This window comes from Cheilinus undulatus, linkage group 15 (assembly GCF_018320785.1).
Source record: "Cheilinus undulatus linkage group 15, ASM1832078v1, whole genome shotgun sequence".
Taxonomy (NCBI): Eukaryota; Metazoa; Chordata; class Actinopteri; order Labriformes; family Labridae; genus Cheilinus; species Cheilinus undulatus.
In genome coordinates this window covers 26,835,569-26,860,678 of record NC_054879.1, presented here as the reverse complement: position 1 = coordinate 26,860,678, position 25,110 = coordinate 26,835,569, and the positions used below count along the sequence as shown (strand labels likewise).

The 25,110-nt window shown below is 39.9% G+C and overlaps 1 protein-coding gene across 3 annotated transcripts in view; it reads right to left on the bottom strand.

Moving 5' to 3' along the window:
- Positions 1-25,110, bottom strand: part of man1a2 (mannosidase, alpha, class 1A, member 2) — a 219,426-nt gene that overhangs the window by 61,292 nt on the left and 133,024 nt on the right. For all 3 annotated transcript variants that reach the window (XM_041806736.1, XM_041806737.1, XM_041806738.1), the window contains exon 6: positions 18,214-18,294. In XM_041806736.1, the coding sequence (XP_041662670.1) occupies positions 18,214-18,294 (81 nt within the window). The remainder of the gene's footprint in view (positions 1-18,213; positions 18,295-25,110) is intronic.

Here is a 25,110-nt window from a genome sequence, read left to right as displayed (position 1 = left end):
AGGTCACTCTGTTCTCTGGTCTGCCAGTGGAGTAAGCAAACAACAACCGCTAACCAGTTTGGATGCCTTTCATGCTTCCTTCACTGACAACTTCCACAACAAAATGCTATTTACCTGCAGCTCATATTTAAAGGGGTGGTGGCCTGACCATAAATTTAAACAAATAAGGAAGGCAGGTGCAAAAAAACTTAAGTAAATAGTGAGGCAGCCAGTTTGGCAGCTGGATTACAAAGACAGTGGGGAAGTTGTTTGACAAAGGTAGGAAACCTGATGCTGCACATAAATAATTCCCATCATAACTGAAATGACTGGCAGCTCTGTTGACAGAGTGGAGGAGGAAGGGTAGGGGAAATGTAACAAAACCCGACAACACAGTCATAAAATTTCTCGTAACTGTGAGTCTGAGCTTCAAATGGATGAATTAATCTGTTCCACTGTTCTCTCTTGATCTTTGGCATTATTTTAGTAGATAAACACATGGACTTTGGTCAATAAAAGAGTGATTTATACCATTCAGTCAGTGCTGGTAATTTTTATCATTCAGCACTAGCCTGGTCTCCATTTGCTGAAAACTCTCCATAAAAAGCTGAGTAAGGGAGACTAAAAGTAATCAAAGTACCAACTAAATAACTAAATAAGATCAGCATATCCACTGTACTAAAAAATCTACTAATACATAGAAAACAACATACACAGAACCACACTCAGTCTCTGGTGTAAGCAGTGGGCCTCTGTTGACATGTAATGGAGCCTTCCTAAAGGGATTAAGGGGCAGACTGTGAAATGAGCTGAATGCGCCTGCTTGGTAAGAAGGCCCCTGAGGGCCGGCAGGAGAGACGGGATTAAATCACCCGCTGTGTCTTCGCGCTAGCTGTGTGTCATTTCTATACTTTGTCATGCCACTTCCCTGTCACCTGATTCATTTGCCGTCATTATTTAGCATCCAGTGGGCCATCATGAGAAAGCAGCGGGCACAAAGATGAGCTGCAATGGAGACATCTCAGAAACTGTTATCAAATTAGCTCCATGATCCTTCATTTGCTGCCCTTGCTCCGTATCACACTGGTGACTGTGGAGGAGAATCTGCCTCCAGCTTAAATGGCAGCAGCACCCTTGTGAGAACATGAAAAGGATCTATAAATCTATTTTTATGTTTTAAAGAGGAGATACATGACACTAGAAGCAGCTTTGTATGACAAGGGCTTGTAGCTTTTAATCATTCCTGATCAGCTCCCTTTTTCTGTTTATTTAACCATAAACAAACAAAAACCTTTTAATGTAAAATAAAATAAGTGACTGCATAAATATTCACCCTCTTTAAAGTGAATGACCTAATTCAACAGAGGTCCAGCCAACTGGGGCTAGTAGTCTGACAATTGGTGAAATGGGGATCACCTGAGTGCAGTAGATGTGTCTCAAGTGACTGCAGTATAAAGACACCTGTATTCCTGGCAACCATTAAACCATGAAGACAAAAGAATGCTCCAATCAACTCAGAGAAAAGGTTATTGAAAAGTATAAGATAAAGTTCCTTGGTCTGATGAGACCAGAACACTATGTTTGGCTGACACCAAACACTGCACATCACAACCTCACCATGCCCACTGTAGAGCCTATGGTGGTAGCATCATGCTGTGAGGATGCTTCTAAAAGCAGAGGCCTGTACCACGAAGCTGGATTAACACACCCAGGATATCGCTCCGCTAGCTGGATTGATTTATCAAAACTTCTCAATCCAGATCAACTGTACGACAAAGCTGGTTATCAACTCGGTAACTGCACCCAGGGTTTTCCAATATGGATCAGTGTGCGCTCACATAAAAGGGGTGGTGTTTGCAGCGTCTGACCAATTGCAAACATGGAGAAACCCTGCAGAGCAGCGTATTTCTCAATGGAGGAACAGACAATCATTCTTAAAAAATACGAGGAATTTAAAGCAATCATCCAGGCCAGAAGCAACACTGTCACCGCAGCAAAAGCCAGGAAGGAATGCTGGCAGAAAATTGCTGACTCTGTTAATGCGTAAATTCGTCAGATTATACAATATTAATTAATTGGACAATATAAACGGACAACCCTCTGATCACTCTGTTTCACTCTATTACGGCACAGATGTTTGGGGAAGAGCTTCCTCAGCGAATTTTGTGTCGTAATATTAATTCCTCACCGTGACAGCACAAGTAGTTGTGCATTCCATTAATCCCTGTTTCTGCAGTTATGCCATGTGTGACCATTATTATTAACCTCATTATTTCAGATGCAACCCTAGTGGAGCAAAAAGGACTTGGGAACAAGTGAAGATCAAATATAAAAACATACATTAAAGTGGCGAGTGACAAGGCTTTATTTCTCCACACTGTCTCTGTTGTATGGATGAAGTCACCAGAATTTATCTATCATCTATCCCTAGATATTCTTTCTCTCCTAAGTGCTCTTCTCACAACCCGTGCACCAACGTCTACAGGATCTTCTAAGAATGGGCAGGCCATTTTCCAAGAGAACTGATTGGTCAGGAGGCGGTGCTTTTATACTCCAGGATCTCGTATCCAGAACATAACCTGCTCCGGAGCAGGTTACCCGTTCAGCATAAGTTACCACGGTGATTTATCCCGGTAAGAAGTGAACCAGTGTCATCGCACAGAAAATCCAGGGTTAATACTGAAGTTATCTGGATAAGAGAAAATCCAGCTTCGTCGTACAGGTCTCTGAGGATAAAATGAATGGAAAATCCTGGAGGACAATCTTGTTCAGTCTGTGAGAGAATTACAGCTCAGGAGAATTTTTATTTTCCATCAAGATAATGACACTAAACCTACACCAAAATGGTTTAAAGACAACAACGTGAATTTTCTGAGTTCTCAAAGTGCTGTGATTGCAGCCAAAGGTGAATCTACTAAAATACTGACTTGATGGGGGTGGATATTTGGGCACTAAATTATTTTACATTACATATTCTTACTTAACTGATTGTAACCAGGTCATCCCAGCATTATTCAGAAATTTCTGATCATGTGTTTTTGATAAATACTGGCCAGTCATAACTGGCTGCAGATCAATCAGGGTGGCCCTATAGTTTAAAAAAAGGTTTATTAGGGATTTGCAGCTCTGACCCCTGTATAAGTTGCCTGTCCGGTCCAGACACAAGAAGCTTGATCTAGTATGGTGACAATGGGCCAATCTTCAGGTCCCTGAGACCCATCCATACAGCTTAATTTATGCTTCACTATATTTATAGCCACATGTGTTTACCAGCCATTGTTTGCCGATCTGTTAATTATGCCTGGCAGAGCTGACATAATACAGAGGATGCTATGAGCTAGCTAACAAGTTCTATGACTACAAGAATACTTGCAACGTTAATGATTTAAGGACAGGTGGTTTGAGTTTATACATTTATACATATTGTATTGGAGCCTTTATTTGGATAAGTGCACCATTAATGTCTATAGGTTTGATCAACATAATTTTTTCCCCACTAAATTAAGGTGCTTGTTCGCTTCAAGTTGGACAAACAAGCATCTATCATTGAACTGACTTTTTAAGAGTATCACTATCCTTTCTTGAGTGACTCCACCTTTTCCCCAGAGAAAAACTTAAAATAGAGCAAAGCTAATTTAGTTTCAATGAAAGAAAAAGGACATCAAGAAGAATTAAAATGTGGGACATTCACTCGTGTTAAATGCATTATGTCTGGAGCAGTTAAGACTGGATAGAAATACTGTATGAATACATCTGCATGTGATGACTGTTAACTGACGGGAGAGATCTCTCTCTCCCTTCATTTCCCATTTTAAATCACTCTGCTCTTTCCCTCATTAACTTAATCCTTTCTCTCTTCCTGTACTCTCTGCATGGTCCATTTGCCCACGTCTTTCTGCTTGTCATCTCTGTTTCAGAAATCTCTCACTCTTCCTCCATCCTCTTCCTTCTCTGCATTTGTGTTTCTTAATCTCATTTGGACCGTCTTTCACCCTCAGTATCCTTACAACTTCCCTTCCTACTGTATAAAGAGCTGTATTTAAAAAAAAATCTGACTGTAATGATTTTTCATTTCTCCTTGGTTTTGTACAGGCATGCTAAGAGATTTGTTTGCAGAGGAGAACTCCTGAAGCTGTGATGAAATTAAAATTTCTTTCCTGTTTGTTACACCCTCCTGGTTTTGCTCATTTTTCTCGGTGTGTGTGGGCCTGCCTGCTGGCACAGCAGCAGCTAGTTACCGAGCGTGTCATCACAGCGAAATCTGCAAAGGGGAAAAAGGATTCCCAGGGGAAGCTAGACGACTGTTGCTAGAAACAACTGGGGCGGCCTCAATGTGTGCCGCTTATTACCGGCAACAGAGCCCAAACACAGAGGTTTGCTCGTTAAATGCTGTGGTTTTATCAACAAACACCTTGCACAAATTGTACTTAAATTGTTATTTTAGTTTTATGTCTTCATTGTCTCTTTGTTGAATTTGTCACCACAGAGTCATTGTTTCTCTTTACAACACGTTTCATAACTGTCTTCAAGCTACTAAAATTATGCAAGTTCTCTTTTTATGGTATTTGACTGTGTGTTCTGATTTGTCTCTAATTAAAGGAAGCCTGAACAACTTTCAGAAGTATTTGTTGCAATAACACTAACATTTGTAACATCCCTGATGTTCAGCGAAGAAGTACTCTGTTCTGTTTTGTGTGGACGAGCTTGACTGAGCCCTGACCGCAACCCCATTCAACTAATTTGAGATGCACTGTTCATGGACTGCCAGCCAGACTTTACCTCCAAACATCACTGATGCTGTTGTGGCTGCACCAGTGAATTCCTCCAGTCTAGTTCAATACTCTCAGCCTGCTCCTTTTATGGTGAAGTGTCTTTGTTACAGCTGAAGATTAAGGGTGTTTAAAAATTGCAAACGTTTCCCCCAAGTGTCATAAATGAGTTTCCCAGAGGCACTTTATAGTTAAGTCTGCCATCGTAACAACACCTGCTGTTAACCTGGGTTGTAGAAAAACTTAAATGGATAAAATACTGTATCTCTTTGTGAGACCCGAGACCAGCTCTGGCATCTCTCTGAGATCCAATAGGGAAATTCCATGGTTGAATACATCAATGTGTAGTTTATCATCCATCTGTCTCCATCACAGTGGACGGTAATACAATCTCTTTCAGCTTAGTTAAATGCCTCTGACACATGATGCAAATGATACTTGGGAGGGCCACCCAAGTATATTTGCAGACAAAATTTTATTCTGATTTAAAATTTAAAAAACGTATATAATCCCCATCCGTGCACAATAGAGATATCAAATTAGACACACAAGCACTGTTTGAGGAGTGACATTTCGTGTAAAAAAATTCAGCTTATTATGTGTGTATGTTGTTTAATTTTTTTTTTTTTTTTAAGAGGTGAGTGATGTTATTTGAGCATCTTCATACAGAAGACTGCTGATGAATACTGCCAACAGAGCAAAACACACAAAAAATTAACCTTTGAAATAAGGCAGGTGGGACACACCCACTTCTTCAACCCCCACCTCCCAAGTGTAGTCTCATTTTGTTGGATGCAGTTTTAGCTGCTATTGGACCTTCTTCCAGCAGGCCAAGTTTACAGGTTAGCAAGCAGCTAACCTGTCCGCATCAAAAAATACTTTGTTTGTTACAGCTCCGTGCATTCAGTAAATATTCTGCATCACAGACTGTAGAAAACGTTGGACAAATCCAGAGCAAAGCTGATGAATTGTACACTTGCATTCCAATTAAGCAATCTATGCTCATTCTTACCAAATGAAATGAAAGTAACTTCACACTCAGTCCTGAAAAAGAACTCTAACTGGCCTATATGGAACTGCTAAAAACGTCTATGGGCAAACAATTATTTATTAAATGATCTCAAGAAATAGCACCCTAGATGATCCACTACAAGTCAAACAGGAGAGATCAGACGTATCAGAGTGTGGCAGAGGCAGATCTAATTCTGTTGTTATAATTGTTACAGCTGGTGTCATTCTGTTCTTTTTAATATTTTACCATCTTAATAACAAAGAGAAAACTATAAAGAGTGACTACTTACTTGACGGATATTTTTTTGTGTGTGTAAATGCACTTTTGGATATTTGATAAATACACATTAAGTGTATTCTCAGTTTTTGCCTCTATGTTTATTTACTGTTTCTTTCTCTTTAAATCTCTCAAGCCATCAAGCTACCACCTACCAGGTAAATTTCCTATGAGAAACACTGCTCAAGTTACTGTTTGGTTTCACAAAGGAAACATTTTATTTTCATTCTGCATCTATCTGGCTGGTTTTGCTCTCCCCAGAGAAAAAAGCTGGCACATTCACCTCCTCACAAGATTCCATGAGCTCACATTTCAGTGTAGCTAAGCCAGCTCAGTCACAGTGATCACAGCGGTAGCCAATCCAAGTCGTCTCTCTTATTGCAAGTGTGTGTCTCTGCTTTCCTGCTGGGCAGCGCTCTAACGGCAGCCAGTCAGTCAGAGATGTTACCCTGAATTTGTTTGACAGGTTCAGTGTTTGACAAAAAAAATAAGAGGGAATCGAATGCTCCCTGTTGAGTTCAAACAGAGCACTCTGCAGTCATCGACCCCTGGAAGACAGATGGCTAAGCTCCATCATAGAGCAGGAAGACAGTTAGAGGCAGAGAGGTACAAAGAGGTGTGCAAGTGTACAGAAAGTTGAAGAAGATAAAAAAATACAGGGGGTCTATGAAAAGAGACCAAAAATACAATAATCACAGCTAGAGATACCTTGATTGAATTGGAACCAAACATTACCTGCCCATTTTGATTAAAAATACATAATCAGTAAATTTAAATTATTGCCTCTAGTCATGGTCCTGATCAGCTGTGGTTAATACTCAGTATCTGCAGGCAAAGTACATCCCTGTGTTGTGTAGTGTAATTTTATAGGCTAATTAAACTACCAACCATTAAGTATTAATCACATCAGTGCTGTGAACCAAATTAAACTAAAACACAGCACCTTTGACGGTCAAAAAAATGCATTAACATTTTTTTTAGATCCTCAGAGATCCTGGATGCATATCAAATATTCTATATAGAATCCCTGAGTGACCATAAATTCAAATAAAATAATATCTAATCTATAATATTCTGGTTTCATTTTACTACGAATTCCTTTTATTTGCTACATCTGCAAAATAAGCTGCTGCACTCAAAAAATATATATTTACAATATTAATTTAATGCCATATCGGCCAGCCACAGGTACCATAGAAGATGTGTATTTAAAAAATGCCATCACAGCATTTGCAGCCATATCATCTCTGTATCAGCTGCATCAAGAAACATATCTGAAAGGAGCATGTGATTAACCTGACATGCCAGATGAATTTGTTCCACACATCCATCTGGAAAACCTTCAATACTAAGCATTTGGAAAAGGGCAGAACCTTTGAAAAAAAAAACTCAGAGGGTGATTGGGTGAACATTCTGTCACATCTTTACGGACCAATCAGAGCAACAAAACACGTAATGTAGCTGCGACTGAGGTGCGCATGCGCAGCTACCAAGGAATAACGTGAACCATGGCGACTGTAGACATGTCAGTACACGACTTTTGTCGTTTTTGAAAAGACAACAACTCACTGCTGTCCTTTGTTCTTCTTTTAACGGAGAAATGTCATCAAGGTCTGATAAAACTGGCGCTTTAGCAGCATCCACACTAAGCTCTTCTGCCATGATTGCACCGGCCTCTTGTTGCTGTTTGCTTATGTCACGACTCTGCCACGCCTGAAAGTACTGCCCTTCATCCCTGATTGGTCCTGTCACTTTCTAACCGGGCCCAAACAGACAAGAGCTTTGCAAGATGGATTCGCCAGTGAGAAACACAGAAATGGGCGTATCCATCTGGTTTGCAAGGTTATTATATGATATGTTGTCTATGAAATTTCTGATCACAGGCCTGGTTAAATTCAGCAAGATACAGCAAGTTGGTTCATTGAATAAGCCAACACTAAAAGCTTAAGGTCCGGTTGATAAGATGACAATTTTGGTGAAGGTTAATAAAATGTCATCAAAATGTCTTTCCTGCCCTTTCCTTACCCCTTGATTTCTAATTCCCCTTGAAGCAGAGTTAAAAGGGGTAGTGGTGAAATCTCCCTGAGAAAAATGGACCAATCATTGAAGTTCCTGCTATGCTATCAGTAGTTATGGACAGCACTGCACAAAGGCTCATTACCAATACTGGACATTTCTACTATGAGAGATTTTATTACAATATTTTTTTTTTCCAAACCAGAAGGGCAACGATGCATCGTCAAATTATGGAATTAAATTGTTGGCATAATTTCAAATTCTGCTGATGATTGAAAAGGCATTCTTGGAGATTTCACACAACACCTGGTTGCTGCCGGATTTTACATTTCCACAAGAATCAGATACTCTACCCCCTAGACATGAGTGCAAAAAATGTTGGGGTAGGGCTAAGATGTTGGGGAAATGGGTAAAAAGGAACTGAATCAAAATATGATTGCATCACTATCAGCCATCTCTTTCATAGGTGATGAATATCAGAGGCAGAAAAACATGATATGGGCATCTCTGATCACAGCACTATTTGTGTTAGTTATTTTCCAGTCTCAAAAATGTTTTCCCTTTCATCCCTTAAATCTTCCTTGTCTTCTACCCTCCTTTTATATTTAATGTCCCCCGTCATCCCTGCCTTTCCTTCTATCACCATCATTATCTCCGTCCCTCTGTCTTTCTAGCACTGTCCCCTGAATTTACTGTTCCATTTCTGTCATTCTCTGTCTCTTTATCTCCCTCTCCTCCTCTACATCCACAGGGCGGTTTAGCTGCTGCGTTTATGCCTGCAGAGTCTGCAGCTTTTTTTAAGTCGTTCTCGTCTCATTATCCTACATTATAGGGCTCGGCTGACCTTCTCCCTTCTCCTTGCAGTCTGCTGTTCCTCGTTCAAATCATCCCCTGTCGTTTCAGCTCCTCTCCTATTTTCAGTTTGCAGCAACAGAGAGAGAGAGAGAGCTGTTTTTCCTCTTCACATGCATAATGTATGTAAGCCAGAAAAAGAAAACTTTCAACAATAAGGGTGTTGAAACTTCCAGGCACAATGAGAGTGAAGTGTAAAGCACTTGACCAGGAGCCTTTTAATTTGAGAGGCTATCTTAATGAGCGAGTTTAGAGCACTTTGTTCAATAATTGAATCACTATTAAACAGCATTCTCCAGTAAATAGCTCTTCTAATGAAAACCATGATGCTGAGGGCTCTGGACTGAAGGAGTGCTACAGTTGATGGAAGGTGCAAGCTTATCACCGAGCACACATTCATTGATCTAGATCTTCCAATTATCCAGGTGTAGATTAACAGAAGAAATGTTTGCTAGAATATGCATGTAGCAGGAAATAAACTAAATATTACTTTGGGAAAATCTAGAACTCTCCAAACCACTGCTGTAGTATCACAGTATCATCCTGATTTCAACTGAATCAAACGGTTGTTGCACAAAAGGTGTGATAGTTTTTTAAATTTAACTGAAATGCCAGTTAATAAGTTTAAATCATATCAGCATTGTGAGTCGAATTAAAGTTTTCCTCTTTAACGGTTCAGTTAAGAAAACTGTCAACCTGCCTGCTGCTAACCTTGCAAAGCAGATGGATGCACCCATTTCTGTGTTTCTTACTGGCAAATCCATCTTGCAAAGCTCCCATCTAAACAGTTTTGGCCCGGTAAGAAAGTTACAGGTCCAATCGGTGTCAAGGGGCAGTACTTTGGGGCACGGCAGAGTTGTGACTTAAGCAAGCAGCGACAAGAGGCCAGTGCGATTATGGTGGAAGATAAGGTACTGCTAAAGTGCACGTTTTATTAGAACTTGATGACATTTCTTCGTTAAAAGAAGAAAAAAGAACAGAAGTGAGTAGTTTTCCTTTCAAAAACAACAAAAGTTATGTGCTGACAGGTCTACAGTCGCCTTGGTACACGTTATAAAGTTCTCTATGGAGTTTGATCCTTTGGTAGGGGCGCAGCTAGGTGTTTTGTGTCTCTGATTGGCCCATAAAGATGTGACAGACAGAGCGTTCATCCAATCACCCTCCGAGATTTTTTTTAAAGGCTCTGCCCTTTCCCAAACGTCTATGGAAGGTTTTCCAGATGGATGTATGAAACAAATCCATCTGGCGTGTCAGGCTAGCCTGCTGCTGTAGGACAGTCATCCTTATTCACTCAAAGCAGCCGTGGTAAGTGAGTCCCAACTTTTTTTTATTAAGAATTATCAGTTAAGAGCAGTAATCCACACTGAAACTGACAGGATAGAAGCTAGTTTTCTTGCTAGCTTGATAAAATGACTATACGATAAGTAAAATTTCTTTACGATCTGTTTAAACTAGGGCTGTCAAACTAAATTCTGAGGAAAAATGGACTTCCTTCCTGTTTCTGAAACAGAACAGGAGCCTTTGGATGGAAGATTATGACATGAGTTAAACCACATGAAAAAGGAACTTGTTATGGATTTAAAAGGAACTGTAGAATTCTTGAACTTTTGGCTGCATTACTCAACACTGCTCCCACGATTGGCGCTGGTGTTGCTCTTATGGCCTGTATCCATAAGCTTATAGAGAACGGACAAAAACCAAGACTACATCCGGAAAGGTCTGTGTGTATCTGTATGCGTTTTAAGCATAGAGCATAAATGGGCCTTTACCAGACTATTGAGAACCTAACACCAATAACCAAATGTGTACATGCATCTCTGCACATGCAGCTACCATCCTCTGAGTTTGACCATCACATCTTTTAAAATAAGAATCCAGAGACAGGTGTCTCAGCCTGGGTAACACCATCCAAAGAGTGACTTTGCCTTCTAAGTTTCAGTGCTGAGAAAAAAAAGGAGGCAAACACAGCAGTGTGCTAATGAGGCGCAGGTATCTGCAGAACAACCTACAGAGGAAACAGAGACACATACAGAAATAGCTGCAGGAGGGAAAAACAATACAAACCAAACTTTGTGTTTGATTATGTAAGGATTGTTTTTAATGTTGGAGCTCTTTTTCCTTCTTTCTTGTCAAGTTTCTCTACAAAGCTGATGAGTGTGTAGGTTCATTAATCACTGCACATACAAGAGGGAGAAGTTCTCCTCAAGGTCGCTTTGATTGGACACTAACTAGCTCCTGAAAACAAGGGAGTGATTAAAGGAAAAAGGGAAAGGGAAGAAGACAGAAAAGGAGAGAGCTCATAAGGAAAAAAGAGGGGCAAGAGAAAGAAAGAAGGGATCAAGAGGCAGAGGAAGGCCATTTACTGCTTTGAAGGAGGTGAAGGAATAAAGAGGTTACAGCATGGGTAAAAGTAGTGATGAACGTTAAAGAGAGGGACAAGTGAGAAGGGGAATATAGGATAGGAAAGTGAAAATGATGAAAGGGACACGAGAACGCATAAAGGTGGATGGAATTTTTGGAATGGTGGTGGATAAAAAAGCCGCATTAGGAGAGAAGAGGGGAAATGGAATATATTAGGAGAAGAGCAGACAAAAGAGAGACTTGTGAGAAATCAAAGGAGAAAATGAACAATTCAGGACCATGAACGAAGACTCTGAAAAAGCCGCTGACATAAAGAAGGAAAGACAAATGGTGAAAACACGAAAATGTGGAAGACAAAGAGACGAGAGAATGGAGGGCAAGGAGAAGAAAAGAGGGATTTGGAAAAGGCGAAAGATGAGAGAGGAAGAGGGGAAAAACAAAGGGCAGAAGGAGACAAATGATCAGAGGAATAAGGAGGAAATTATTAAACATCTCTGAACTGATGTCACCAGGAGATAAAGCAGAATAGATTGTGAAAAGAGAAGAAGGTGAAAGAAAGAGGCAGAAAAAGAAAGAGGGAGTGAAAGAGTAAAGCCGAGAAGAGACGAAGAAGTAAACACGATCCATCATTGCTGACCAGTGCCTCCTCTTCCTGAATACTGATGCTTAACTTTAACTCCTTTTCTCTGTTTTTACATTTATCTGTTTATTCTGACATATTTCTCTCAGTCTCTCTTTCTCCTTGTACTTGTACTTCAATCACTCGACATTTTTCAGTCCATGTCAGCTTGTGATTCTGTATTTGAAGACTGTATTTGATTGATTGAGAGACACAAAAAAAGGATCAAACACCTTAAAGGGTCTTTGGATTTTCCTTCTGAATAAATAATCTTTTCTCTGTTTTCTACCTTTGGGAACAAAACATCAAATTCCTTTGTCACATACAGCAGAGCACAAAACATCTGACATTCTGTTTAAAACTCAAAATTTTATTTCAATTATACCTCCTTCATTGTGATAGCTTAACAGACATTTTTATGGCCACTTAGAGGGATCCGTCAAAGTTTGCACACCTAAAGGGGCCTCTGGCCAAATTTTGGACAGTAATTGGCAAGTTTCAAGGGATAATGGTCACTTTTTTTTTTACACATACTGGCACCTTAGAAGGGAACCATGTCAAATTCTGGTCACTTATTGGCACATTAGAGGGAAATAAGCTCAAATTTTGGACACTTTTTTGGTATCAGAGGGTAAACTGACAAATTTTGCTTACTTGGAGGGCATCCTAAAGAGCACAGTCATATTTTGACCAATCAGAGGGCACCCTGGAGAGCAATATGTCAAAACTTACCACTTACAGGACACTAAAGATAAAATTTTGTCAAAAGCTGCCTATTTTGGGGAGTTTGTCAGATTTTGCCCACTTAGAGGGCACAGAAGAGGGCACCTTAACCCGTGATTTTCTACCATAAAGGTATTCGACAGGAAACTTTTGCAGCTTTTTTCACACATTAGGGCACCAGGAGGGACCCCACCACACACACACCTCTGACTTTAAAGGTAATTTTATGAACTTTCTGGTGCTTTTTCAGGAACACACATGCAGTATTATCCTAACATGTTTTGGAAAATATGTAGAAAAATGTTTAGAACAGTGTGTTATATGGAATGATATTAATACATAAGTGTAATAATGACCTGTAGTTATTTATGGAGATTAGATATGTTTGTACTTCTACCTGCTTCTTTTCAAATATGTAATCTAGTCCATTCAGTGTTCTGGTTTTAAGTGTTCTTTTCTCTCTCTTTCATCTCTGAGTTTATTCTGTATGTCTCTCTGAAGGTCTATGGTAATTCTTTGTTTTAAATATCGATATTGAAATCGGTATCGGCTAAAATGAATTTGTAAATATCAGCATAACAGTAAAAATTCAATATCATGCATCCCTATCTCTTTGTATTCAGAATATTTCACTGAATTTTAAAAATGTTACAAATATGAAAGTTTTGTTAGGCTTTTGAACATCAAATAATAATTTGCAGCTTCTCTGTGCACCACAGACTGGATCCTACTACATCCTGAAATAATCACCACTATTCAATAAATAAGAAATTACTTGTAAATCAGGTATGAGTTTGAAAAGAAAACTGATTCAGATTGTGACCCAAAGAATCAAATGCTGAAATACTGAAAGAGTAACAACCCCATTTTTTTTCAATGAGACAGTTTCTGCATTTGTTATTTAGGCCTTTGTTCACCTTGAGTTATTATTTTCTTAGGTTTGTATTATTCCTTTGTTGAATAATAAATAGTTTTTGTTAGTTGGAAACTTTTTCCACCTTTGTTGGCGGTCTTAGAGAGGAACGTCCTTTAAAACTTTGATGTTGCATTGATACCTCCCTACACAGAGACATTTCTGCTACATACAGAGTTTATTCAGGGATCTCAAGTCCCCTTTGTTGCTCATGGCGTTGAGTTTTCCCATCATACCACTTCATGTGTATATTTCTTGAAACTATCTTGTTTTTATTGTTGTTCTCCTGCATTTACATTTTTGTTGCTCTCGATGGTGTGTCTATAAATCAATACGTCTTTTAAACTCTGTTTTTATATATCCAGGTGTTTTCCTTTCAAATCTCTGCCTCACGTCTCTCTTAACTTTTTACTCTCCTTGTCTCATCTTGTTTTCTGTTTCATGTTCTCTTTCAGCCCTCTTCAGTGCTCACATCTCACTTCAGACCTGCTCCACACCTTGTTTTCTCTTCCTGCCACTCTCTTCCTTCTCTTTCCACCAATCCATACCCCACCCATTCTTTTTCAACTTTAGTCTCCTCCATTATCTCTCCTTGTCTGTGTTTCTTCTCTATCAAATCCAGGAGGAACGCTGCTTCATATTCACACAGATAAAAACACAATTTCTTCAGGAAGCCATCCAGAAACAATTATTTATTCTGCTGTTTGTTGACAGGAGCAGTTGAGGGGTTAAGTGCCTTGCCCAAGGACGCGTCCACCGAGAGTGAAGAATGAGCCTCTCTTGCTTTTTCGACCCCCCCGGCCATTCATCATCCTCATCCTCCACTCCCATCTCTTTATCTGTGAGCAGCACCTTCACCCAGCCTCTGCTCATCCCCACTGTCCCGTCACAGTCATTCCCTCCATCCTCCCCTCCTCTGTCCTCCACTCCCTTCATCAGTGTCTCCTCCATGCTCCATCTCCCTTCTTGCCCTCCACCCACTGCTTCTATAATCGTTTGTGCAGGATCTGATGAATGACTGAGATTGATTTAGAGGAAGGAGGAGTTGGGAATGGGAGAGGAAGAGTGGAGAATAAAGTGACATTAACTGATTCAATCAACAAACCAATGACCTTTGAATCACTTAAGTTGGTCTAAGCATAATGGGCATACTTAAAAACCCTTAGAAATCCAGGTAAAGTCAGTCTAAATGCCTCACACCAGGTGTCTGTTGGAAGGTAACATTCTGAAGTTTCTTCCCAATCCACCAGACTTTCTATAGGTGCTACTGGTATTGAGCAATATAACCTTTTTTCCAGTGTGAATTTGTATTCCAAAACAAAGGCCTGTAGATGGCTGTAACTGGGAGGTATTAGTTGCAGAACTCAGTTGGACCAAAGCATGAAGCCTTTCCTAGTTCAGGTTCAAAGCTGAAAACAATAAAATAGAAAATGAGGATTTTCCAGCTGTTTTTATGAGGAAAAGTCCAGGTGTCTTCAAACTGGAGACTCCAAAATGGACCATTGGTAACCATGGTGATATACCTAAAATAAACAGGCTGCTACCAGAATAACTTTCTATATTATTGTCACAGAAATAGAGGGATACATAAAATATAGTGCATTTTTGCATAAAAATTTACCTTTAAAAATGAATTAAAAAAAACATGTTATGGTGGAGAAATATACATTATACATATACATTTTTAACTCACATATCACCTTGCACTCATGTTTACATTTGGGACCTTATCTTCAGGTTTTATTACTTTTATGTTACTAGTAGCATCCCAGTCAATTTCTAACCAGTTACATTGGAGACAAGGTTATGTGCAAATTTTGTGCAGATTGTAAGATTAAAAAATCTGCCATGGTAAAGAAATCACAGTTTTTTATTGCAGTATGCTAGCAGTGCTAACATTAATATACTCTTTATTAGTATTACACTTAGCAAAAGCTCCACTCAAAAGCTGCTTTTAACACCTTTGCCTCTGACCACTCCTTAGAAAACTTTTATTTACCTATTAATACCTGCACTCATCACTCAATCACACAGTTAACTTGCTAGTGATGGACACAGCAGAGCTTTTAGGATGCACTGATAGCTCAACAGGCCACAACATACACTATATTGCCAAAAGTATTCACTCACCCATCCAAATAATTGAAATCAGGTGTTCCAATCACTTCCATGGCCACAGGTGTATAAAATCAAGCACCTAGGCATGCAGACTGTTTCTACAAGCATTTGTGAAAGAATGGGTCACTCTCAAGAGCTCAGAGAATAAAGCATGGTACTGTGATAGGATGCCACCTGCGCAACAAGTCCAGTTGTGAAATTTCCTCGCTCCTAAATATTCCACAGTCAACTGTCAGTGGTATTATAACAAAGTAGAAGCAATTGGGAACGACAGCAACTCAGCCACGAAGTGGTAGGCCTCGTAAAATGACGGATCGGGGTCAGCGGATGCTGAGGTGCATAGTGCGCAGAAGTCGCCAATTTTCTGCAGAGTCAATTGCTACAGACCTCCAAACTTCATGTGGCCTTCAGATTAGCTCAAGAACAGTGCGTAGAGAGCTTCACGGAATGGGTTTCCATGGCCGAGCAGCTGCATCCAAGCCATACATCACCAAGTGCAATGCAAAGCACAGGATGCAGTGATGTAAAGCATGCTGCCACTGGACTCTAGAGCAGTGGAGACACATTCTCGAGTGACGAACTGCACTTCTCCATCTGGCAATCTGTCTGGGTGTGGCGGTTGCCAGGAGAAAGGTGCTTGTCTGACTGCATTGTGCCAAGTGTAAAGTTTGGTGGATGGGGGATTATGGTGTGTGGTTGTTTTTCAGGAGCTCCAGTGAAAGGAACTCTGAATGCTTCAGCATACCAAGAGATTTTCGACAATTCCATGCTCCTAACTTTGTGGGAACAGTTTGGGGATGGCCCCTACCTGTTCCAACATCACTGTGCACCAGTGCACAAAGCAAGGTCCATAAAGACATGGATGAGAGAGTTTGGTGTGGATAAACTTGACTGGCCAGCACAGAGTCCTGACCTCAACCCGATATAACACCTTTGGGATGAATTAGAGTGGAGACTGAGAGTCAGGCCTTCTTGTCCAACATCAGTGTGTGACCTCACAAATGCGCTTCTGGAAGAATGGTCAAAAATTCCCATAAACACACTTCTTAACCTTGTGGAAAGTCTTCCCAGAAGAGTTGAGGCTTTTATAGCTGCAAAGGGAGGACTGACGTCAGATTAAACCCTGTGGATTAAGAATGGGATGTCACTGAAGTTCATATGTGAGTCAAGTCAGGTGAGCTGAGGTGAATACTTTTGGCAATATAGTGTAAACAAGCATGCAGACTGATGTCAGATCTGGTGGAGTTCCATCAAAATCTCCCTTGTGCTCAAAACTACATATTAAAGCAAAAGCAGAAAAACAGCCTGCAAAAAGGCAAAAAAAAATTGAAAAAAGATTTCAGAACTTATGGTTTTGCATTTAAGACTTTTAATACTTTTTAAAAGCCTTAATTTCTACTAAATTGATTTATCAGCTTATAATACTTTTAAAGACCCTTCGACACCCTGCCATTGGCTGTTGTGGGCGCTGTGGTGGTTTTATCCTAGAATGGTTAAGACTAGGGCTGTCACGATATCAGATTTTCACTTCACGATTATCATGGGCAAAAATTGTCACCATAAATATTATCACCATTTAATAATGGGTCAATTAATCAAATTTATCTTTAACTTTATTTATGTTGTGTTCTCTCTTTTGGCAGATGAATTACACTCAAAATACCTGTCTAAGGAGGTAATGCAGCCGCTGTGTTATTGCGGAGGGTCAGTGTTTGTGTGTGAGAAGGGAGGGGGAGAGGTTGTTGGGGTGCTACAGGAGGGAGGTGAAGCAGGCGGAAGAAAACAGGGCAGATGTAGAAAACAAACTGTGTTTAAGTGGTCCTGGATCATCTACTCATCTTCACAATATTGAAGTTTTATTTTTTAATACCACGGTTATCGTCAATATTGGTATATCGCAACCCTAGCTAAGACGGTCAGACTCCTGAGAATCAGAGCTTTCTGTTGGTGTATGGCTCGTGATGAACTTATGAACAGTCATTTTGTAAATAACTGAATAGTTGAAAAAAAGAAGCCATCCTGCAGGCGGGACAGTGGACTTTTTTTTTTTTTTTTTTTTTTTAAAGGTTTATTTTTGGGCATTTTGTGCCTTTATTTGACAGAGGAGAGGACAGTGGATAGAGTCGGAAACAGGAAAGAAAGCGGGGAGAGACATGCGGTAGAGGGCCCCAGGATGGATTCGAACCCGGGCCGCCCGCGGACATGGGGCGTGCACCTTATCCATTCTGCCTCCTGCGCCCCGACAGTGGATTTTTTTAAGAGGTTAAAAGGATATTTTGGTATTTTTGATGTTGGGTTGCATAAGGTACTTGGCAAGAGTAATGACATTAGCTGCAATATTTAAATTTGTGGTGTCCCGTTAAGGAGAATGCGCTGAAGACAGTCGCAAGAAAGCTGGGTAAAGAAAGGAGAGGATTGATGAAACGATGAAGACGTAAGGTCAGAAAAAGAAGAAAACAATGAAAAATGGGACATGGAGAGGAAAGAATGGACAAAACCTTCTTCAGTCGTTTCTCTTTCCCTTCTTCAATTTACTTCAAAGCTCTTCAAAGCTGCAATACAGGTGACTACTTACTTCCTGTCCAGAGAGGTAGTAGGCGGCCAGTAGTCCTCCAATGAAACGAATGTTGACCTCAAACACAGACACCTCGGCATTCTGGGAAAACAAAAGAGCAGAAAAAATAAGATGGCGAAAACAATTCAACTGTCTTTTTCGTGTTTGTTTCATACAAATATTTTGTTGGTTGTGTTCCATCCTCTTGTTATTCAAAGAAAATTTAATTTGTGTGGCTGCCAATCATTCAAAGACACTTTCTATCCCCCAACTTTCTCCCTTTTTTGAGTTAAGACTTTTCTCTGCGCTCCTCTAGGGGATTTGTGTATCACCAACACAGACTGTGGTTTGGTTTCATCTCTTTTCCCACCGTGTTTGTATCAAGTGGTTTCCAAAGCCTCCCAAAATGCTCTGAAATCCACGGTTGGAGATGGGAGATACATGCATTTTTAACAACTCATACTCCCACACAGTGTACCCATCATTAAAACATTAAATAGTCTGCCCTTTAGGAAAGCAACAGGGTGTTTGTTTTTATAGTGGAGGATGGCAGCACTGCCTTCAACCACAGCAGCTTCATAAACACAGAAAATACTGCTAAAACCCTTAAAAATAAACACTGATGCTGCTATTTAACTAAGTAATTGAAGAAACAGTAAGCTGATGTTAAATTGCATATAATGTGTGGTGTATTAGAGGGCTTTTAGAGCTCCTATAATTAAACGACTTAAAATGAAAGCCAGACAATTACTATAAGTCAACTATGTGTGGATAAATACTGCACCAGGGTTTGAGCGCATTTCTTGGATTAATTAGGCCTACAAATGTCAAAGTTGGATATCATTTTGGAGTTCAGGGTGTTATAGGAGAGAGGAAAAGAGCATGCTGCTGCTAACTCTATCTCTTTGTTTGTAAAGAACCATTTAACTGGGGCTAATACTTTAAAAAATAAATTTTTTCCACTCTGCTTGTTTTGCTGCTCTCCTAGAAACCAACGGTCCCTGCATACACTTTGGGGTTAATTTTTTCAAGACAATTAAATGCAAAAATACACTAGACAATCACTGCAAGGTAAAAATAATCTTTCATCTTGACTGACATCTTCCTTGATACTATGGCAAGCCTGATGTGGCAAAAATACAACTCTATTCACCGGCTGAGAGTGACTTGCAAATTACTTTGTGACCTTGCGCTGATATTTTCACAGAAGAAATAAAAACATTCAGACTTCAAGACTTGAGGACTTTCATGTCTTACTTGAGGTCAGCCTTGGTAACCTCGATTTTACAGTGAGTGCACTCAAGAGGGGAAAAAGAAAGAGAAGAAGTGGTGGTGGAGAACGAGAACGCCATCTGAATTTTTAATATGGTTACTACCAGTACAACAGCTAGGCAGAGGTCAGACTCTGGAGCTGTCTTTAACAATCATGAAGTGCTTGGGAGCCGATGCGAAACAAGTATATGAAGAATAAGACTGCCAGTTCTACCAGTGGGGATCATCATCTCTGAGCATAAGCAAAGAAATAATTTTCAAGTGAATGAAGCACTCTTTTTATGCAACAGTTTTATGACAACTAAGGGCCATTTCACACCAATAACTAATTTTAAAACTGGAATAAATTTAATAAATATGAAAAAGACATTCATACTCAATTGTCAGTTTTAGATACATGCAAATCCTTTCATTAAGTATAAAATCAGCATATTTGATGTTCTGATCTCATCTGCAGCAGACTGGTGACTTTCAACCAAATGGAATGTTCAAAGAGGGGAAATGTGCGTCGGTTCTCCATTAAACACAAAGCCATGTAAAAGTATTTGACCCCTTCCGGAATTTATTGCATATCTGTCACAGTTAAATATTTCAGATCATCCACATCTACCTAGCTCTATATGGAAAAGTAATTACTCCCCTTGTTAAATCATGAATTAACTGTTTGCCCAGATTTTTTTTTTTGGAGCTGAGTTCAATTTCACTAGCCACACCCAGGCCTGGTTACTGCCAGACCTGCTGAATCCAGAAATCCAAGAGAAGAAATCAAGTCATTGACATCTATCAGTCTGGAAAGGGTTACAAAGCCATTTCTAAGGCATTGGGATTTCAGCAAACAAAAGTGAGAGCCATTGTCTACAAATGTGGAAAACTTGTATGATGGTGATGAATCTTCCCAGGAGTGGCCGACCTACCAAAATGACTCCAAGAGCATACTGACGACTCATCCAGGGTGTCATAAAAGAAACCAGAACAATACAGACCTGTAGGCTTCAGTTGACTACGTCAAGGTCAGTGTTTATTATTTAACAATACAAAAGATCAATCTATCCACCCATCTTCTTCCACATATCCGAGGTCGTGTCACGGTGGCAGTAGGCAAAGTAAGCCAACCCAGGTATTCCTATCCCCAGCAAAGTTTTCTTGTTCTTCCTGTGGCATTCTGGCCAAATGGGATATGTAATCCCTCCAGTGAGTTCTGAGTCCGCCCAGGGGTCTCCTCTCAGTTAGGCGTGCCCTGGAGACCTCCACAGAGAGGTGACTAGGAGGCATCCTGATCAGAAGCCCAAACCACCCTAAATGGCTCCTTTCAATGTGAAAGAGCAGCAGTTCTACTTGGAGATCCCTCTACATATCCGAGCTTCTCACCCTATGGCTTAGTGATTTCATTTCAACTGCTTGTATCCTCCCTCTCATTCTTTAAAGGTCATTACCCAGAGTTCATAACCACAGGTGAGGGTTGGAACAAAGATCAACTGGTAAATTAAGAGCTTTGGCATCAGGCTCACCCCCCCTCTTCACCACAACGGTACAGGATAGCATGCATGCAGCAGCAATCCATCTGTCAATCTCATGGCCATTTGACCCGTCCTCATGAAGTAGACCCCAAGATAATCGAATGCCTTTACTTGAGGCAAAGATTCTGTCCCCACCTGGAGGGAGAAATCCACCATTTTCCAGCAATAAGAAAGAGACTGGGTAAAAATGGCATCCATGGGAAAGCTCCAAAGCCAAATCCAGTGCTGAGTCTGACCAACAAGAGCACAAAGGCTCGTCTCAAATTTGACTAAAAACATCCTGATGATCCCCAAGACTCGTGAAAATATTCTGTGGACTGACCAGACAAAAGTTGAACCTTTTAGAAAGTGTGAGTCTCGTTACAACTGGAGTAAAACTAACAGAGCATTTCATTAAAAGAACATCCTACCAACAGTCAAACAGAGTGGTGATGGTATTATTGGCTGGGGGTGCTTTGCTGCTTCAGTACTTGGGCTACTTGTAGTAACTGATGGAACCATGAATTCTGCTCTCTATCAGAAAATCCTGAAGGAGAATGTCCGGCCATCAGTTCAGGACCTCAAGCTAAGAGCACTTGGGTTATGCTGCATAACACTGATCCACAACACACCAGCAAGTCCACCTCTGAAAGGCCTGGAAAAAAAAACACAAGATGGTTTTGGAGTGACCTGGTCAAAGTCTGGACTTTAATCCAATTGCGATGCTCTGCAATGCTGTCCCTGAGAGCGTGCTCACCTGTGCATTCTGACACAGATTGTAGTGCAGGTTTTTCTGATAAACTAGGTTGACAAAATGTTGTAAAAACCTCTGGTTCCTGACCAAAACTGGGCAAAAATCCACATTTAGAGAAAAGAAAAACACCAGAAGAGTTGAGGGACAGTGGCGAAAAGAATGAAACAGGGGGGAGTGAAAGTTTCACCCACTTTGGAAAGACTGCTGGAGATTAAATGAGCACAATGCAGCAAGAAATGTAGCCTTTAATCTCTTTAGAATCAAGTATGTCAAAGATATATGAGTTTTGTATGGGAATCAAAAGGGCCAGTGGTTACAGTGGTGGGACTTGTGATTCAGAAAAGTCTGGCCTAAAGCACAAGAAAAATCCTCGTTTTGTAAAGCTGATACGGAAAAATAGCTTGGAATTCCCCTTGTATTCTAAATATATGCAGCAGAACTTGCACTAAAAATAATAGAACCAACACAAAAAGGTCTAAAATTGCCCAGTTTAAAAATTAATGGACCCAATGAAGATTTTTTGCAGCTTACAATAAAAGGGCAAATATTCACACTGAGTATCTACACAAAAGAAACTCTGCCCCACATTCTTTCTAGATGGTGAAAGCAGCATCAACATCACAGATATTCCCTTTAACATTTGCTGATGTAGAGGATGTTGTGCTCCTTTTTAAGAGCACAGTTAATTAAAAGAATGAAGGAGCTACATCACATCAGGGGGCACAGAGCAAAACATCCTCTGGTCACGGCTACATCACCAAGAAAACTGAGTGATGAAGAGTCGGAAAGCTTTCATAAACCTCAAGGCCGTCTATGTTGGGCAGCATCCATCCATCTAACCCTCATCTATCTGTCAGTCAGCCTCACTTGTTAACCATTTACAACTGTAGTTTAGGAGCCCGGCCCCAGTGAGCAGAGAAGCTATAAAGCAGCCCTGTTTTATATATATATATATAAAAAATGCCTGCAGTGAATAGAGACTACGAGGACGGCCAGGAATCACGCAGGTTGTGCAATGATGCTTGAGAGCAGTATGAGGACAGGAATAGAAGTTTTGATTCAAATAAATTGTTTTTGTCTGAAACTATAAAATAGGACAGCCGAGTCATTTCCTTCTTTCATCTCCTTTAATAAAACAGCTGGAGATGACAAACTGTATTCTTTCTCCGCTGTAGATTACATCTACTCTCCAACCCTTTCTACTTTCTCTATTAATATACAGCAGGCATCAGTATAAACAGCAATCTGTCAACCCATTGCGGAAGCCGTCTCTTTCTGTGCAGTTTCCTGTCAAATATAATCAATGTTGTTTATTAAAACTGGATGCTGTCACTACTGTTTATTTTCCCTCTCTGGGGTCCACAAAATTCTTGAAAATACAGTCAACTGTAGCTTGATGCTTGCTCTTCTTTGAATGAGATGCTGAGATTTTTAATGGTGTATGTTTTATGAAAGACTTTGGATTACAGAGCTAGGTAAGGACATCAGGATCAAAATGATGCAGAAAATATTGAAGTTTGATGTCTAAAATCTACTCAGTCACCCTCAACACCAAGAGTAGGTCTATGCCAAATGTGACCAAAATTCCTCATTGCATTCTTGAAAAACTGGGCTCACAATGTTTGAGATTACAGTGACCTTTGATCTCCAAAACATATTCAAGTCATCCTTACATTAGAATGGACCTTTGTGCAAAATAGAAAAAAAAAAAAACAAAAAACCTTCTTTCAAGTGGTGAGATATTGTCTTCACAAGAATGACCTGGATGGCCGTTCAACCTAAGCACATGATGCCTCCAGTGTCAAAAATAGGAGTAACCATGTGTTTTGTATACAATCAGTTACTTTAACAGAATACATTTGATCAAGAGCAACTGATCTCTTAAAAGTACATGCTAGAGTGGTTGTGCATCCCAACTGTTAATTTTGGTTCTTTTTTTACTTCCTCTTTGAGTTTAGGATGGTTGGTCTGACATTTGAATACATCCTCCTTGACTTTTGGAAACAGGGAAGCATATTTTTTACTGTTATGTGACATTTTGAAAGCAAAACGACTGAAAATAAAGTCACTGCCAGTGACGACTAACATTAGATAATCTTAAACGGTTTGAACTGAAACATATCTTTGAAATGTCATTATGGCTTTGGGCTAATATACAGCCAGCCTCTATTCTAACATCTTAAAATGTCTGGAGTTTGAGTTGGAATTGTTTGGACTGGAACAAAACAAGCTTAAGAAAACCTGGCATAGTCATAAACCACTCAAATCATGGTGTTTTGGGTAGCGTTTCTCTATTAAAAAATCACTCCTTGTCCCACATTAGGAGTTCTCCATTGCTTCATGATGTCATCTGCAAAGAACCTATAGGGAGTATAGATGCAAACGTCCTGCCGCGAAAACAGGCGGTACAACTAGAGCAGTAAAGCTGCACAGATACTACAGTGAAACTTAGATGCTGGGGAAACTAAAATTCTGTAGTTTATAGTAACTGTACTTGTTCTAGACGTAAGTGGAATCCCAATTTATTTTATTGATATTTAAATGTTTTTCCATGCATTAATATTTGCACTTTGTGTTTGTGTTGTTTTTCTATCTCAGCTTTACGTAAGGTGCGTTTCAAGGAACTTTCTAGATATAGTTGGAGTTGTTTTTTATGTGACTTGGGCAAATATGAACCCAAAAAGTTGCACTACATGTGCAATGCTTTGCTCTCCTTTAGCAACTTTTCCTCCATCAGACTATTGCTCAAGTCTGCAGCTAGATATTAAAACCATAACTATCAGAAACTAAACAGAATCAAGTATTCTCTATGCACAGTTATATTTTAATATCTTACCCTCCTGGGTGTTGTGGGTTTGTATTCACCCCTCTTCTTTGTGTATGTTAATTTCCCATGGCCCTGCTTATATTGAGCATTATATGTTTGCAGTTAATGCCTTAAGGAGCAAATGAAGGTGCAACCAAAGCAAACATGTCAAAAACCTTTCAGCATTCTTCCTTTAAGGAAGTATAAGTCCTTCTTCTTTCATACAGCAGATACCGAAAGTTTTGATTGAATAGAATAGTGCAACACAAAAGTCTAATGAATTAGTTGAAAGGCTTTACATACATATAAAATGAAGTATACTTTTTTTAGAGTATGTGTCGGTATGCAGCAGAACACGCCTTTTGGCTCAAAATCTTCACTAAAGCATAAAAAACTGTGATGATAGTCTTTGAAGTTTGAGGGGAAACAAGTAAAAAAAACATGTCATCCAGGCAGCTTCGCTAAAATATTAAATTCTCCAATGACTCGTGACAAGAGAGAGGAACACACAGAGCCAGGGAAGTCGCTGTCAAATGTCTCCCTCCTTCAGCAGAAGGCTAAAGGGGGAAGGGGGAAAAGACGGGCGAGGG